The following is an 18,278-nucleotide window of genomic DNA, read 5'->3' on the forward strand; positions in this document are numbered from 1 at the left end:
GACAAGGATCACCTTTCTTTGAAGCCCAGAAGCACCCAAACAGTATCTGACAAACATTAGGCATTAATTTTTGCCATCATGGCCCACAATTACCAAGAATTTTCATTCCTTCCACTACATCTTAATGCCATAGTATATTTGTTCATTAAATCACTCATTCATTCAACAAATACTCATCATCACAAAATGTGTGCCTAGTTAATACAAGATAGTGGAAGTATCTAGGGAATAAAACAAACCTGGTCCCTAGATTCAGTCTTCGCAATCTAATGTAGGATACCATAAAGGTTGTATGTTTATAAACAATGTTCTCTAGGTCATCTAGTCAGTCCTACACTTTTAAGTATCAGGTCAATAACTCCCGAAGTTATATTGAAGCCTATCTTACCAATATGTTTTGGACTCACATGCGCAATTGCCTTCTCAGTGCTTTCTTTTTTCTTTTTTTAAAAATATTTATTTAGTTGTATATGAACACACAGTATCTTTATTAATTTTTATGTAGTGCTGAGGATTGAACCCAGTACCTCACACATCGAGGCAAGCATTTTACCACTGAGCTACAGCCTAAGCCCCAGTACTTTCAACTACATGTCTAGTAGGCATCTCACACTTAATGTGGCCAGAAAAGAACTCAGATTACTCCCTCACTACACGTCCTTTCCCAGGTACCCCCAAATGTCCAAACCATTCACCCACTTGTTCAAACTCTTCTTAATTTTTCTCCCCTAATCCACAAATTGTTATTAAGTCCTACTATCTTTAGCTTCAGAATATAACCAGTCTACTTCAATCTTAATTAGCAAGGACTCCATTTATCTAGACTACTCATTGGTATCCCTCTTACTAATTTTGCTTCCTCATCCTCACCCAATTTCCACACTTTAGGGTGATTTTTCAAAAACATTATTATCAGATTGCAATTAAAATACTACAACATTTAGAATAAAATCCAAACTTCTTACTCAGTCTCCAAACGGGGTATGATCTGGTCTCCACATATTACTCTGTTCTCTCTGGTACCATTCTCCTCTAACTTATGTTCCAGCCACCCTAAACTCCTTCACAATCACACCTTAAGGCATTTGCACTTGCTATTTCCTGGCCTGTTTCCTTGCTCTTCCTAAAACTGGCTCCTCCTTTTGCAGTCAGATGTTAACTCAAATGTTACTTTAGAAGATTTTTCTGATTGCCTTTTATATATCCCACACCAGTCACTGTCATAACACCCTAACAAGTTTTCTTCAGAGCCCTTATCAATGTCTGAAACTACACTGTTCATTATTTGGCATTATTCTCTATAATGTGAGCTCCAGGAGAGCAGGAAACTAATAAATTACATTCATTGCAAAAACAAAAACAAAAACAGGTATATGGGGGAATATAGGTATATGGGGGAATGGGGGCTCTGATGTAGTTTAAGACATCAGGAAAAGCCTCTCTAAAATAGTGTAGAAAGCTGAGAATAAATAAAGAAATATGGGATAAACTAAGGATTTTAGCCAGAGAAAACAATATCAAAATGCCAGGAAGTGAAAGATACCATGGCACATTCAAATAACTGCAGTTCAATATGGCTAAGACACAAAGAAGAAAATGAACACATAAGCACAACTCAGATTATGCAATGCTTTGAAGGATTAGTCATTATTCTAAAGGCAAGTAGAACAGTTTAAGAATTTTAAGAAGATAAGTGATATATTTGCACCTGTGTAAAAATCACTCTGAACCAGCTGGAGGGGAAAAAGAGGAAAGGCCAGGTGACAGATTAGGGTGCCCTGATTCAGGCAAAAAAAAAAAAAAAAAAAAAAATGGTGGCCTGGTTTAGGGTGACAGAGATGTAGAAAAGACAGACTTAAAAGATATTTAGAATTTAGATATGTGGAGATGAAGGGAAAGTGAGGACTCAAATGAATTTCAGGCTTCTGCTATGGAAAAATCTACTGAGATAGGGAGCACAGAAGGAAGCAGGTGGGCTTAAAACTTCTGTACTGAGCCACTTACACTCTTACCTAATTCCCAAGTGACTAATAACGATTAGAAATGTTGGGTTTTCCTCTTCAAAGCCAACTAGGGCTAACAATGCACGAAGTAAGTAGGCTTTAAATGAATGTATTCCAACGACTGGATTACTCTCTTCATAGATGGAGCTAATTGGAGCAAGTGTCTTATCAGATTATTGTCATTCTGCTCAGGACCAAGAAAAAGCCTATGCCTCCAACTCAGTCCAGTCCTATGCTATAAAGTTTTCTTCACATTTTCAGACTGAAGTGTTCCTTCTTCTCCGAATCTACTGCTCCTGTGATAAACTCCCAAACCAGCAAAATCCACATAGTAGCTTAGTCTCTGTCTTTCCTGGACAGTGTACTCCTCGAGGCAGGGTGGCGTCTTTCACCAAGGCATTCCTCACAGCTAGCAGAGACTAAGTAGAACGACTTGAATGAATGAACTGACCAATGAATGCCTTCAGGTGTTCCCAATCCAGAAGAAAATCCCACCCCTAGGTCTCGGGGTCTCGCACGTCCTTATCCCCTCACAAACCCCAAACTTGCCCGAGCTCACCTGGGTCACGAACTCCGCATTGATCTGGGACACCGTAGGGGCTACGATTTTCTTTGGCTGTGCAGGGGCCGCCATCGCCACACTCTCCTTCCACTCCGGTAGCAAAGGGCCCGGAGGGGACTCCAGTGCACCTCGTAGAAGAAGCTGCAGCACCTAGTCTCCCGATGAAGAACCCGCTGATCCGGAAATCTTCAGCCCTCAGTCCCACACGGAACCGTAGAGCGGTGCGTGCGCCGCTCCGGAAGCGAAACAAAATGGGGCGGGATTTCAATACCAGTGTTAAGTCTGAGCTAGAGAGCCAATGACTTCAACCTCCCCGGAACACGCCCCCCAGTGGGCAGCAGAGAAAAAAACACCAGCGCTCAGGATTGGGGTCACAGGGAGAGGCCAGGCTGGCTGATGGTGTTGGATGGGGGTTCTTTTGAGGTTAATGAGAGGTAGGGGTCAAGGAATCGGGATTTTTTTTTTCAGTCTTAAAGAAATCTGTGATGTAAAAAATACACTGGAAATCGGAGACTTTAACTTTCTTATTTTATGTAGCTATGGGTTGACATAAAATAAACTGCACTTATAGTGTGAAATTTTGACATAATTATACATCCATGAAGCCATCACTAGAATCATATAACTTCTTTAGGAAAGCATCTGTTCAGATTTTTGTTTGCAAATACAATACCCTTAAAGTTTCCTACCTACCATCCATCTCAGGCAACCACTGATCCTCTATTACTAATTTGCTTTTTGCAAAATTTTATATAAATTAAATATTGCAGTATGTGCCTTTTTTCCTTCTTTCACTTAATAAAATGATTTTGGAATTCATCCAGTTGTTGCATGTAATTCTTTTTTATTACTGAAAAATATTTCATTTTCCAGACATACTACAGTTGGTTAATTTGTTAATTCTTCTATGAGCATTTGTGTATGATTTTTTTTTATGGAGACATGTATTTCCTCTTAAGAATCTAGGAGTGAAATGGTTAGAAAATATCATAGGTGTATGTTTAACTTTTTAAGACTCTTCCAGCTTTCTAAATACTTGTATACCAGGAGCATGTGAAATTTCAGTTTCTTCTCATCCTCACCAATGTTAAAATTTTTATCTATTTTAATAGGTATGTGATGTATCTCATTATGGGTTTAATTTGCATTGCCCTAATGAGTAGTACTGTTGAACATGTTTTCATGTGCTTATTTACTATTCATATAACTTCTTTAGGAAAGCATCTGTTCAGATTTTTGTTTTTAAATTGGATTACTTGTTTTCTTATTCCTAAATTTGTATACCCCCATCACTCACAAATTTACATACAAATATTTATCTCTAGTAAACTCTCCTGGATAAATAACAGGCAGAAAACTGGTAACACTATTGCCTACAAGGAGGAAGAACGGGGTGAAAGGGGAAACAGGAGTAGGGATGGTGAATTTTATACTTTATACCCTTTTGTTACTTTTGAATTTTGTAATACATACCCTATTCAAAAGTGAACAGTGTGAAAGAAGAAACAAAATATCAGTTGGTCTGAAGATTAAACTAAATGTATAACGTAGATTCCTTTTTTCCTCTACATTCTATTATGTAAGTTGTTAGTATAAAGAGCTAGAGATAAAAATTTGCATAACACTTTAAAAGCAACAATATTTTGAATAATTATTGACATTTTGTTTCCAAATGTAGTGTCTGACACAGTGAAACAAAATCGTTCAGCACTTTAATGATGAATATTGACACATAAATAATGTTTTGACAATCAGAAGCTGCAAGAATTGTATTTATATAATGTGTTATAGTTACAGCATATAGTTAAGCCTGCTGGAAGTATGTTAGTGAGCAATAGGCTTGAGGGTTAAAAGCTTTCAAGTCTAGGGAAAGGAAACTATCTTCATTGCTGAGCACAATGAGAAACCATTTATTGGAAATTACTTTTGGGAGAATGTTCAGTGGTGTATCAGATAGGTTGGAGTAGGTCACCTGGGGATAGGAATACAAACTGGGCAACTATTGCAAATCTAAGGCTAAAGAACAGTGACTAAATTTGGTTCTGGCAATAAAAATGAAAAGGGAAAAATAAATGTGGAAAACACTAGGAAAATAAGAAGTAGTGATCCTTATCTAAGCAGTTGAAAGAACCGTGGATCATATGTAGCTTTCTTGTGATTTGTGTGAATAGTAATCCTACCTCCCTGTCAGTGGTTGGTTCAGAAATGTGCTTCTGCAGCAATTCTGTTAGATGAAAGGTGAGGTTTTTGTAGGCTTCTGAGAAAATTGTTCCTTGGTCTTGCTGTTTCCAGGTCTACTCACTTCCTACCCCACTCTACCTCTCATTATAAACAAAGCATCCTAAAACTAGGATAATAAAGGAAAATAGCCTATCATTGTGAAAGAGCAGACAGAAGAAAGCAGAATCAATTCAATGCATTCAATAGCTCTAAGGCTAACCTCATCAGTGAAATTCAAGCCATGTAAACCAATAAAGGTCCTTACTACTAAAGAAGTTTGTATCAGGAGTTTTGTCACTTGCAGCCAAAGGCATCATAACTGAATAGGGAATACATGGGGGAAAAATGTTTGAGGTAGAGGGAAAGAAACCAATGGAGAGGGGAAAACTAGATACCAGGAAAAAAGAAGGGCCTGTTAATGAAGTTCCTAACAGGGGGCAAGGAAGAAAGATGGATGAACATTTATTCTGAGAAAAGTGTCAAGAAAGATTGTAGGAGTAAAAATAAAGAGATCTGTGAGTGAAGAGGAGAGAACTTAGAATACATATTGGATTGGCTTTTATATCAGCACAAGAGAAGGCAAACTCATCCTCTGAAAGTGAATATAAGATCTAAGTCACAGATTTTAAGAGGATAGGCCTCTTGGTCCATCAGCCACATAAACACCACTTCCTTTGGAGCTGGCTTCATGCTCCTGACTCACCTAGCACCTTCCAGAGGCCATGGCTGGGCATCTGTGTCCACAATGCTTCCTGCTCCAAGACACAGACCACAAAGAGCCCAATGCCCTCCTGGTCCCCTCTTCCACTTCTGCCACTAGATTCCCAAGGTGAACTCCACAGGCCAGCCTTTTCCCCTCCATTCATGCCCATACGCCCAGTCATTTTATACCATTGTATAAATATATAAATATAATATGTGAAGACATCTTAGTTTTTATTTTTGAAACAATTTTTAGGCTTGTTCCAGGGATCTCTGTGCTGCTTGTACTGAACTTTTTGTCAAAAAGAGAAAATTAAAAATAAATAGAAGCAAAAGTTTTGTAATTATTGTTTCATTCTCTTATTTCTTTTAGTATACTTAATATATACCTGAGGACCTACTGTTGGCCAAACCCTTTATTAAGCCCTCTAAAATATTTTTTTAAAATGCATTTCGTTGCTTTCCAGAACCATGTAATTCATCACAGTAGTTCTCAATGTGCAGTTTCATGACAGCAATAGCTAACCTGTGTAAAAACAAACTCCTGGACCCCCAACCCAAATACTAAATCAAAAACTCGGAGAGTATAGCCCAGTAATTTGTGCTTTTAATAAGGCCAATGCACACTGAAGTTTAGAACTAATGTGTAATGGGAGATCAACTGACAACAGAGTTGCTATAGTTTGGATACGGAATGTTCCCAAAGGCCCATGTGTTAAAGGCTTGGTCCTAAGCTTAGGGCTGTTGGAAGCTAGTGGAAACCTTTAAGAAATGGGGCCTATGGCAAGTTTTAGGTAACTGGGTTGTGCCCTTTTAAGGGGATTATGGGACATGGGTTTCTTGCTCTCACTCTGCATTTCTAAGTCAGCTTGGGGTGAATTTGCTTCACTAGAGGCCCCAACATTTTGGCAATTGACCATGGACTGTCTTTGAAATTGTGCCAAAATAAAATTTCCCTTTGTTAAAGCCAAATATATCACATATTTTGTTACAGTAATGAAAAGCCAATAAAAGAATTATGACAAATAGTAGTGGAAGCACAAGGAATAGAGTGCCTGGGTAAATCAGAAAGGCTCCTAGAGGTAGTATTTACTCAAACTTCAAAGGATCAGTAGACACCTGCCTATGTAGATACAAAATATTTATATTCCACTTAATACCACTGTCATTTCTTTACCATTATGTGCTCATTTTTTCTTAGTGCTAATAGAATTCTAGCATTTACCCCTGAAATTCTACTCTTTTAATTGGCAAGAGAAATGGCAAGATAGGGATTAACTGTTCTTTCCTTCTCTGAAGCTTCTAAAAAGCAGATACCATTCTGCATCACAAAACAGTCTCTGCAAATGTTATTCCTAACAAAGGATTTTTGTAATACTCAGACTTCAAAGACCATTGCTACTTTCTATAAATATCTGTAATTCTAACTGGTTGTTTTATGTAACATGTATGTTGAAATTTGTTTTCTGTGAGTTTTAAGCACTTGTTTTCTCCCATATTTGTGGAATGAAAGAAAAAAAGAATAAAACCTAAGTTTCTTCTTTGAACAGAGTGTGAGTTTCTGTCTAAATTAATACTTGGTAGACCAGAGGAAAAAACAACTACTACTAGTAGTAGTCTCATCATAACATGGGAGAAACTATTTCTGTTATTTCATTAGTACAAACTGGGAGAAGGCCAAAGACAAGAACAGGTAAATGGATAGAATACCATAGGACATGCAATGGATTTAACTGAGTCTTTTGTAGGTAATAAGGATCTCTCCAAGGAATATAGTGTTAATATGATAAAATTCCATATAAGTTCAGAATAGGTTAGATTGGAGTGGGTCCACAATAATTTTTAACAATGAGTGCCTTGTTTCTATAACGTGAGTTTAAAAAAAAAAAAAGTACAAATTGTGTAACTTGAAACTTTATTTTTAAAATATTCTGAGGTTTTTCAAGATTTTAACCACCATCTACCTCCCATGAATACATACATTTTTATCTTAAAATTATAGACCTTATTGCAGTACAAAACAAGAAACAATAATTCTAATCTAGCTAATCAAATTCCTCCAGTAAACAAACATGCTACAACCTGGAATCACCTAAACTAAAATTCTAGTTCTCTTTAGAAGATATTTATAGCCACCTCCCCCCTCCCAGAAAACCAAAGTAATTGATTCAACAACACTAATAGTTCTAGCATGCAGCAAACCATCATTTAGCAACTGTTTAGTCTTCTTAACACAGACATGACTTTATTTTCATTCCTATAAAGTTTCCATAATAAGCTTGTACTGATAATAAAGGTAAATAAGTATTTTGTTACAGGTACTTCAAATAGCACTACAGTATATCTTTGACAAAATTTTTACAATTTTCCAACTTTCAATATGAAACAGCTTAAAAAGGCATGGGTCAAAAAAAAAGTATAGTTGCATCACTTAGGCAAATAAAGTCTCATACAGTCATACAAGCACAACACTCAGAACTCTCCCTATTTAGGTTGGGAAAGAAGACATCTCCATCAAATAAAATTACATAAATAGCCTAAGCCAAAAATCCATAATTTCAGACATATTATGGAAATAACTCTTGAACTTTTATTCTTGGAAATTATAAACTAATTATTCCTTGATTTTATGTAATAGGTATGTTATTGAAGAGTTTTGTGTAAAGCAAATTCTGTAAACCATATCTTGCTTGCACTGGAGAAACATTTCTCAAGGAAACATGAGAAAGTATTCTTGTGATTCTCCTTTGCTTTAGCAGAATGCCTCTCCTTAAAAACAGGCACATTTGTACATCACTGGGTATTATGTTGTCCTATTTCATCTCTGTAAATTAAACTCAAGTTACTTAAAATTCCCTTGTGGTAAAAGCAAGCAAACCAAACCCCTTCCCACCCGCGCCCACCACCACAAGACAGTTCTTAGAATATAATGCAAAACTTACAACTGTTCATTTCAAAGAGGGTTTTTCACTATATTTGTATGCTAAGATAAATACTCACTTGTTCCTTTCACCTTAGAAACACAATCATTTCTTTTGTTACTAGAAAATGTCATTCCTAAAGATTTTTATAAACAATGGCACATGTGAAGGACAATTTGTGATTAAAACTTTCTCATAGTTTACAACTAAATGAAATATTACCCAAATCATAATTCTGTTTAGAAAATGTATAACCAACTATGTTATTCCTATACAGGAATGATTACCTTACTAATCAAAATACAACTTAATAAGGATCAAAGTAACATTCCTTAGTATTTCTTGCAAAATTATAAAGGAATAAAAACTAAAACTACATATATTCAATGCCATTTGATCAAACCTAGAACAGATTCAGTTAAATCACAGAGCCACTCAATTAAAGAGGCATTAAAAGTTTTGCTAAAATAAATGTAAAAATCTTATTGAAATACATTTTTCTAGATGAGAATTTTGTGAATTACTGCTGTTAACTATTAACAAGCAAATAGATGAAATGCATTTATTCTTCTAAAAAGATAAAACTGTGTACATATTATTAAAAAAAAATATGGCACTTGGAAAATATTCCTGGTGAATTATGATAAATGTGGATATAGCCTAGCCTCTCATATTTTTAAGTTTTTTTGGGGAAAGACAATAACAGGACAAAAAAACCAAATCCTCATCCCTAAGGAAAAGGATATTAAACAATCACACAATCCTAATCTATTAACTTTGAAAAGACTTTGAAAATAATGCTGTAAATTTCCCCATCCACTTTCACATTATCTCTATGTTTTTAAAACTTATAAGAAAAAAAAAATGTTTTCCAATGAAATTTGAGCTACAGGTGGACAAAATTTTGCTTTCATGTAACATAAAATACAGGGGCACTATTTGCTCCAGATAAAAGGCCATTTTTGCCTTTCAGTCTTTTGAGTGTGTATGTGTTTGTGTGTGTACACACACACATGTACATATATATATATATATATATATATATATATATAAATATATATATTAAAGGAGACAGCATGTCTCAAGGAATAACTCCTTTCAAAAATAAGGTTGTGGGGCTGGGGATATAGCTCACTTGTAGAGTGCTTGCATTGCATGCACAAGGCCCTGGGTTCAATACCCAGCACCACAAACAAAAGGGGAAAAAAAAAAGGTTGCTTGTGTAACAGGGACTTATAACTTCCAATACAGCCAAAGTATGCTTATAATATTAAAATAAATGTTTATTTTATGACATTAAACCATGTTCTTCCTTTTAAAAATTAATTTGGCTGTTCCTAAAACATTGTATTAATGTTCTATTTATCTTGTCTCCTTACCACATAGGACAAGCAACTGCCTATGCAATCATTCAATATGCAGGGCTTTAGATAAAAATGTTTTAAAAGATCACCAGAGACAAGCATGTTGATGGTTTTCAGTTACATAACTGAATCTAAGACAGCTATTTTCTCTTGTGGTCGTTCTTTAAAGTGAGTAAGTTGATGTCTCTTCCAGTGAGGAGCCTGTCTGAATGTTTTGCCACAAACTGAGCATTCAAATGGTTTCTGCCCTGCATGAATTAGATAATGTCTTTCCAGTTTAGATGGAGATCGGAAACTTTTACAACAAACACTGCATGGGTAAAGGAGGCCATCATTTCTCTCAGGCTGCCCTGAATAACTATAACAATGGTGGCTTTGCTCTGATTCCAAAAGTGCATTAGAGAGATAGGGTTGTCTGTTCCTACAATGGGTACCAAGAATGAAATCCTCTGATTCTGCCTTACCTTCTTTTTCAGATATCTGACCTGACTCTGAAACCTCATATTTTTGAAAGCCAAGAGACTGACATTGTTCAGAAGCATTACAGCTAACATTATCACCTTGTTGACTAAGAAATTTGTTCATATTTTCAAAATCTAGCTGGTAAAGAGAACTATATGCACCCTTTTCAATATGTGTTTCTTTATGTCTTTTTAAGTGAGCTGACTGTCTAAAAGATTTCCCACAATCACTACAGGCAAAAGGCCTCTGTCCAGTATGAATTAAATAGTGTCTTTGTAGTTTGGATACAGAAGGAAAAACTTTCTCACATTTATCACAAGGAAACATCTTATGTCCATTATGTATATTTTCACTTGGAACTGAAAAACCACACTGAAGCACTTCACAGTTATTAAAGAGTTCCTCACCTGATGAACCATAGATGGACAAGTCTTTATTATTCACTGAACTATCCATAGTTAATATGCTTTCTGTCATAAGGACATCTTTTAAATTTTTCCCCATATTTTGGCTCTGGAATTGCTTTTGCCAAGAAAATGGCAAAGTCAATATTTTCTTCTTTTTATTACCAACTGTTTTAAATGTTCCATGTTTGCCAAGAGAACCCACAAATGTTCTCTGGGCTTGTTCAGAGTTCTGCTCACCAGAAATTATATCATTATTTTTCAAAAAACTGTTTTTAAATACCTTTTTCTCTGTTCGAAAGTTATCTAATTTTTTACCCCCAGCACGTCTAAGCTTGGCCAAGATTTTTTTAACAATGGTTTTATAGTTGTAGCTTCTTTTGAGCCTCCTTGGAATTTTGCCACCTCTGGCAGGAAAACACTTGTGTCCATTGAGAATCTGCTCTGATTCAAAACATTCTTCACACTCTGAACACTGAAAAGGGACAATATAAATAGAGTGAACATCAAGTGGATTATTCTCAGATTCACCCATATCGCCATTTTCAAAACCATCTTGCTTTGTATTTAATTTATTAGGCAGGGGGCATGATTCTGGACTCTTCACCTTTAATGAAAGAGTCTGAAAAGTCTTATTCCTAGTATGGATTTGTTTATGCTTCAGAAGTTTGCTTTGAATCTTAAATCCTTTTTGACAAAAACAACATTGAAAAGGTCTTTCTTCTGAATGTGTGAGTTGGTGGATTTTTAAATGAGTTGACTGTCGGAAAGATTTACTGCACAGGACACATTTAAAAGGCTTCTGACCAGTATGAATAAGTGCATGCCTATCAAGTTTTGATTGTGACGGAAACATCTTGCCACAGATTGTACATGCATGAATACTCTTTCTTCTCTTCGTTGTACTGTACGTGGGATCAGGCTTAGAGCATGAGTGTAATGCCCATCTCTCATCGCTGGTAAAAGTGTTATACACTCCGTATACTGGCTTTTCTTGCTTGGCCTCCAGCAATCTTCTGACCTGCTTAACATCATTCTGATAGGTTTCATTGTGAAGTTGCTGGTGCTTCACAAACGTCTTCAGATTTTTAAAGTGGCGTTGACAAATACTACATTTAAAAGGCAGATTATGAGTTAGCTGATGCCTCTCCAGATGAACTAGTTGCCTAAATGTTTTATGACAAACATCACATTCAAATGGTTTTTGACCAGTATGAATGAGATAATGTCTAGCCAGTTTTGATGGTGTTTCAAACTGCTTGAAGCAAATATTGCAAATATATGGCCTGTTTCTAGGCACTTTGTTGGCTTCTACACACTCCTGAATCTTTAGCATTTTAAAATTGTTTTCATCCATCATATTTTTCAGTAACACACTCTGATGAGCTCCATAGTGTTCTTAAACTTCAAATGTCTAAAAATTAAAAAAAAAGTATTAAAATAAAATTCTTTATATTCATATGAAAATAAATTATGTTATTTCCTTTGGCTGTAGATATTAAAGGTAAAGGAGAATTTGGATTCTTCTTGTGTTGAAAAGTAAATTAACCATTTTAGATAAATTCTTCAAAATCTTAATAGTATTTTCACACATGAAGGTATGTTGCATATTAGAAGAAATATCTAACCACATATAACTTTTATTTAAATTATTAAGTAGATTTAATCAACATTTCATTGCTTTATTGCTTTTTTTGCTTTGTCATTTTTCAAAAAATGGGCTAGAAAGGTAGTGTATGAAAATTAAAACATAATACTAGAATATGATACATTTGCATTCAATTAGAGCACATATTGTAGACATGCTCTAAAAATGGACTGTAACTTATCAAAGTTACATTTCTTAGGCACACTAACTCCATTTTTAATTACTTCTTTAGATTAACAAAGACAACATGGACAACTAGGAGAAAATTCTGAAAGACCTGGGTTCTAATCCTGAATTTTTTACTACATGATCTTGGTGGTGAGAAGTAAGTAAAGATTCCTTATCTGTGAAACAGGGAAATGTCTCATAGAATGGCTATCACACTATGTTACTGTGCAAATCAACAGAGATAATGCATGTGAATGTGTTGGAAAACTTGAAGCAATATATTATAAGGTATTAGTTACCTTATAATACCTTATAAAATGAAGTATTATTTATCTTAATGCTAATCAAATTTTAAAATTTTATTCTTATCTCTTTAATTACATTTTAGGGTTTCTAACTAAGAGATTTACAGTTCTTTTTATTTCTCCTTTCCACTTTGTTATGGACTTCCCCCCAAAAAAGTACAGAAAAATGATGCCAACAAATTGCATTCATATATATTTATGAATAAGTCATTAATTGAATGTTAAAGATGGTTCACTTGTCAGGCAACATAATAAAAAGGTTATTCTGACCTCATAACATAAAAAATTCCTTCCATGCAAGACATATAAAAGTTTACAGGCACTTGCACAATCATTGTACACACTATCTTTTTGAAAAGCCAATTTTCGGGGCTGAGGTTGCAGCTCAGTGGTAGAGCACTTGCCTAGCACGTGCAAGGCCCTGAGTTCCATCCTTAGCACCACATAAAAATAAATAAATAAAATAGAGGTATTGTGTCCAACTACAACTAAAAAATAAATATTAAAAAAAAAAGAAGCTAATTTTCTTCTACTGCTACTACTACAATACTGCCCTGACATAGGGAGTCAGAGCCAAGCACAGTGGCACACACCTATAATCCCAGTGGCTCTGGAGGCTGAGGCAGGAGGATAGTGAGTCCAAAACCAGCCTCAGCAACTCAGTGAGGCACTAAGCAATTCAGTGAGACCATGTGTCTATATAAAAAAGGGCTGTGGTGTGGCTCAGTGGTTAAGTGTCCCTGGTTCAATCACAGTTTTAAAAAAGCCAGAGATTTACCAAAAAGAAAGAAACAAACAAACAAAAAATCACCACCACCAACACCAACAAAAGAACACAACTATGCCACCTCTCTTAGTCTAACGTATCTTCTAAAAAGTTGATCGCTCTACCAGAAACTCAGTGTTCTTTTGTCAACTGATTTGGCAAATGGCAAACATAGATGCTATTTACTGTTTTCTCTTAGAAGATACCTTAAACACAAAATCAAATATACCCATGGTTATTTTCTTTAGCCATGTGAATTTAGAAATAGGGAAAATAAAATAAGAATAAATGCTTTCTACTGGATGCTTTATCACAGTGTTTTTCAAACTGCAGGTCACTACTCATTATTCGACTTAAGTCAACTTATTGGATCATGATCAGCATCTTGTTTAAGAGTAGAAAGTACCAGAACATATCATATAGCAATGATAAACACTGTTTTGTGAAACGTCTACAGGAAAAGGTGAAGAAGTCTGTGAAAGGGGCTGGGGATGTGGCTCAAGCCGTAGTGCGCTCGCCTGGCATGCGTGCGGCCCGGGGTTCGATCCTCAGCACCACATACAAAGATGTTGTGTCCGCCGAAAACTGAAAAATAAATATTGAAATTCTCTCTCTTAAAAAAAAAAAAAAAAAAAAAAAAAAAAGTCTGTGAAAGCCCTTTCTAACATACTTCTTTGCACAACACTATACAAAGAAACCACCAATAATCTCCAATAAATCAATCACTTTCTTCAAAGTGGCCAAGTAATCTGTTAGAATGATAAAGGTAGGGGCCCATGGGATAAGATAAAATTACTATGGAAAGCATCAGTGTCCAGTTTTTTCCACTTGTCCCATATTACTCCAAAATATTTATTAAAAAAAAATCATCCAATTGGGGATGGGGTTGTGGCTCAGTGGAAAAGTGCCTGCCTCACATGTGTGAGGCACTGGGTTTGATCTTTAGCACCACATAAAAATAAATAAAATTAAAAGTATAAAAAAAAAATTGTCTTTAAAAAAAAATCATCCAATTAGAGACCAAATGGAAAATGCCCCACAATTATATGCAAAATAAAATCACCTGACCATAAGCTGCTATATTAATTTATAAAATATACCACACAGCCCAACAATCAGTTGTTGGTGCTATGAGTATGAACTGTCGCTACACTGAGCTAGAGAATTACAGGTGAACAACTTTCAAGATGCTGATAGTAAGAGTCGCAAGCATTAAAAGACATAAATCCAGTGAATTTAATTCATATTGAGTCGTTAAGATGGTTCATCAGGGAAATGACACAAAATGAAATTAATAATCAAGCCTTTACTCATATCAATAGTAAAAACACATCACAAGTTCTTCAGTAGTCCCTCAAACAGAAGGACACTATGTGAAGGTTAAGTGGATATAATGCATAGCAGGGAATATTCTTGTCACAGAGGAGCTCCTAACAAAAGGCTCCTACCTCTTATGGATTGGTGGGCCAGGAGGTTGGAGGGTTAGGAGTGAATGGACTGGAGTCAAACATGGAGAAAGGAGTGAAAGGACTGGAGGCAAAAATGGAGAAAAGTGATTCGGCCACAGCATTCAACAGGAAGACCTCCAAATGGAGGCACCTGAACCAGGAAAGAAGTTATGGTAAGAACACGGCTAACAGGAGGGGAAAGGCAAGTTTGTGACTGCAACTTCTTCCAGGCAACTGCAACTTTTGTACTGTCCAGGCAATAAGTCTGGTATGGGAGGGCGGTTTTACCCCATGAAGCCATGAGGCAAAGCCTAACAATTGTCTAAGGTCAATTAGAATTTTTAGGATTCTTTTTTTTTGGTTGGTGGTGCCAGGGATTGAACCTAGGGCCTTGTGCATGGCAGGCAAACACCCTACCGACTGAGCTATATCCCCAGCTAGGCCTTAGTATTTTGGTCTGGAGCTGGGCTTCTAAATTCTCTTTGACTGCTTCTCCTTCCATTTAATAACTTTTTGTGGAACATACAGAAAAACTCAAAAATAACAATGACAAAACCCAAACTAGAACTAGAAGACAAACATTTCTGACTATAACAGGGATTGACTACCTACAGCTCCTGTATCAAAACGGGTCTATGGTAGATAACCCATCACTAGCACTAAACACTAAAATTGGATACTATTGTCATTTGCCTCCCAATCATGTGGGAAAGCACTTACTGGGAGCCCTATGTTGTTAGAGCCATTGGTGACAAGTGGTGATCTCATTCTCTATTTATAAGTAAAAGGTCAGGGATTTCCACACTCCAAATGCAATCCCCCATGTACTTATACAAGGATGCCCATGGAGTTCTAAATCCCATTTCTATTGATTTTCTGTTCTCTCTGCTGAATTTTTTTTTTTTTTTTTTTTTTTTTTTTGGTCTTTAACATTAAAAAAAAAACAAGCTAGGACTGTAATTTTTATGTTAAAGGAGAACAAAACTAAACCGTAAATCTGATCAATGGTTTAACCCAAAAACTACCCTGACAAGAACAAAACATATCACGTTGGATGATTACAAAAAGTGACCTAAATAAAATCCAATGCTGCCTCAAGATTTCAGGCTGAATTAACATATTAAAAAGACGTTAGGATATCACAAAAGTAAATGAATGAGAAACATAGCGACCTAAGGGAAAAGAGACTTAAGAGAAATATAGACAACTTTCAGTAGGGGAATAATCTCTGGTGGCCTTTGCTTCTTCCTCCCTAGTTTCGCTCCACTACTCCCTCCCTCACCACTCTCTGGGCCTGGAACCCTCACCTTTCCCTCCCAGTGGGACTACACTAAACAAAGAACCCTGAAGACTAGTTCTCAGCCTAAACGCCCACAACCAATGAGCACCTAGGGGTGACTCGAGCCAAGAAACTATACACCTGGAAAGGAAGGGCAAGGATGAAAACTCCTCTGAGGGTAGTCAGGAAAAAGAAAATAAATAAATAAAACCGTCTGCGACTCTACCCACAGAGGGGGGTTTGGGGGGATGCCTCCCCTCCTTACCTTCCTCCTAAGAGATTCCCGCTCCCAGAGAAACAAACTCAATAGGCAGGGAAGTGGGAAATGAAGCTGAGGGGTGCTGTGGTCGTGGCACCCTGCTCTGGGTCCCCGGGCACCTTGGTGGCATTTAGGCGGGCCTGACCCTCCCTGGGATTTACTACACCTCGCACCCGGGTTCCCGAAGTCCTCCTCACGCACCTGGAGCCGGCAAGGGCCCAGCAGCCGCGCACCTCAAGGCGCGAGGGCAGCAAGCGCACGTCCGCAGGGTCTGCGCCGCGTCTGACTGAGCGCGCAGGCGCGGCACGCAGGCGCGCCCCAAGATGCTGTCCGGCTGGAAACAGGTTCCTCCCATCTCTGGGCCGCCCGCCGGTTCTGGAAACCCGGATTCCAGAAGTGCGCTCCCAATCCCAGCGTTTGTCGCCTGCAAGTGGGAGGGTGCGTTTTCCATCTTGTTATGAAATCACAACTAGGGAGGGAAACCCTGTAATCAGGCTAGAAGGCTCAAGGCCTGGAAACGAGAGTCGTCAGCTCCCTGGATTAGCCCTCTGTAATGCAGAGGACTGATAAACAAACCGTGTATTAGGGTTTTTGTGTGTGTGTGTGCCCGGTCTGTCCCCAGCGCTCTCTGTACGTGAGCGTTGTGCTCAGACATAACTTCACTGTGGCTCTACCAATGGCCTGCTAGCTGCGGACCTTGTTGGCCTCGCTATGCCTCATTCATTTGATATGTTTTAGACGTCTGTAATATACAAAACCCTAAGTCTCTTAGAGGCCCCGATAATTAGATAAAATGCGTGTAAACTGCTCAGGATAATTACTGGTGTGTAATAGGTCCTCAAAGAACTATTATTTATTGTTTTATGTTGATTAGAACAACTTTTTGAAGTTCACTACTGTTTCCCAAATTACAGATATTTCAACAATATCCATTTTATGTGGACATAAGGGCCAAATATTGTTGCACAGTTAACAGACTAAGGTGGCACATTATAGCTAAATAAGATGCTAAGATGTTGACTAAAGATTTTGAGTACAAAGGCATTACAGAAGAATTTATTGTCAGTTTTTACAGGTTCTAACTATAATCCTCTCATCTTGAGACAAGGAAGTGAGATTAAATGTCAAGCAAACTTTTCCAGCTGGACGCATACTTTCCAACGACCATTGATAACAACAACAACAAAAAAGTTAGTTTCTAATGTTAATATACTTTCCTCTTGGGATGGGGAGATAATTAAGCTAATGAAAAGCAAATCTGTACTTTGGATATAGTACATAAGAAAATGACCAATAGTAAATAAGCCTTTGCTTCTGACATAAGAACCTTGAAGGAATCAGATTTGTGAAATTGCTTTTTTTTTATTTTAATTTTTTTTTTACTTGTTGATGGGACTTTATTTTATTTTATTTATTTACTTAGATGTGGTGCTGAGAATTGAGCTCAGTGCCTCACATGTGCTGAGCAAGTACTCTACCACTGAGCCACAACCCCAGCCCTTTTAATTTTTTTTTGTATATGTAAATGGACAAGAATGCCTTTATTTTATTTGTTTATTTTTATGTGGTGCTGAGGATCAAACCAAGTGCCTCACGCAAGCTAGGCAAGCACTCTGCCACTAAGCTACAGCCCCAGCCCAGAAATTGCTTTTTCCAATAGTCACTTCCTCCAACAAAAACATGTACGCTGAAGGAAAAGGAAGGACTGTTCAGGTGTTTCAGATGCCAATCCGGGGGTAGGGATGCTGTTAGTTCATACAACCCCTG

The 18,278-nt window shown here is 37.0% G+C and overlaps 2 protein-coding genes and 1 non-coding gene across 5 annotated transcripts in view; all 3 read right to left on the reverse strand.

Annotated features, from left to right (window-relative positions):
- Positions 1–2,783, reverse strand: part of Aqr (aquarius intron-binding spliceosomal factor) — a 110,371-nt gene extending 107,588 nt beyond the window's left edge. Inside the window, exon 1 of the mRNA XM_027925733.2 lies at positions 2,563–2,783. Coding sequence (XP_027781534.1) covers positions 2,563–2,637 — 75 coding nt within the window. The 5' untranslated portion in view covers positions 2,638–2,783. The remainder of the gene's footprint in view (positions 1–2,562) is intronic.
- A 4,602-nt stretch (positions 2,784–7,385) lies between these two features.
- Positions 7,386–16,794, reverse strand: Znf770 (zinc finger protein 770). Of its 3 annotated transcripts, none has more exons than XM_071608068.1 (2): positions 16,713–16,794; positions 7,386–12,052 (listed from the first exon to the last, which is right to left on the reverse strand). In XM_071608068.1, the coding sequence occupies exon 2, from the start codon at positions 11,996–11,998 to the stop codon at positions 9,890–9,892; it is 2,109 nt and encodes a 702-aa protein (XP_071464169.1). In that variant the 5' UTR covers positions 11,999–12,052; positions 16,713–16,794; the 3' UTR covers positions 7,386–9,889. The 3 variants fall into 3 exon arrangements, with proteins under 3 accessions (XP_071464169.1, XP_071464170.1, XP_027781835.1); XM_071608069.1 differs by having other exon boundaries at positions 16,685–16,769; XM_027926034.2 differs by lacking the exon at positions 16,713–16,794 and adding an exon at positions 16,518–16,629.
- Positions 15,336–15,408, reverse strand: Trnag-gcc (transfer RNA glycine (anticodon GCC)). The gene has a single exon. It is a non-coding gene; the product is annotated as a tRNA-Gly (tRNA).
- Positions 16,795–18,278: the final 1,484 nt, after the last annotated feature.

The sequence above is a fragment of the Marmota flaviventris genome, chromosome 2 (genome assembly GCF_047511675.1).
Source record: "Marmota flaviventris isolate mMarFla1 chromosome 2, mMarFla1.hap1, whole genome shotgun sequence".
Classification (NCBI taxonomy): Eukaryota; Metazoa; Chordata; class Mammalia; order Rodentia; family Sciuridae; genus Marmota; species Marmota flaviventris.

Bases quoted from the DNA above. Each gene is read 5' to 3' on its own strand.
- Znf770 (XM_071608068.1), bottom strand. From the start codon at position 11,998: ATGATGGATGAAAACAATTTTAAAATGCTAAAGATTCAGGAGTGTGTA.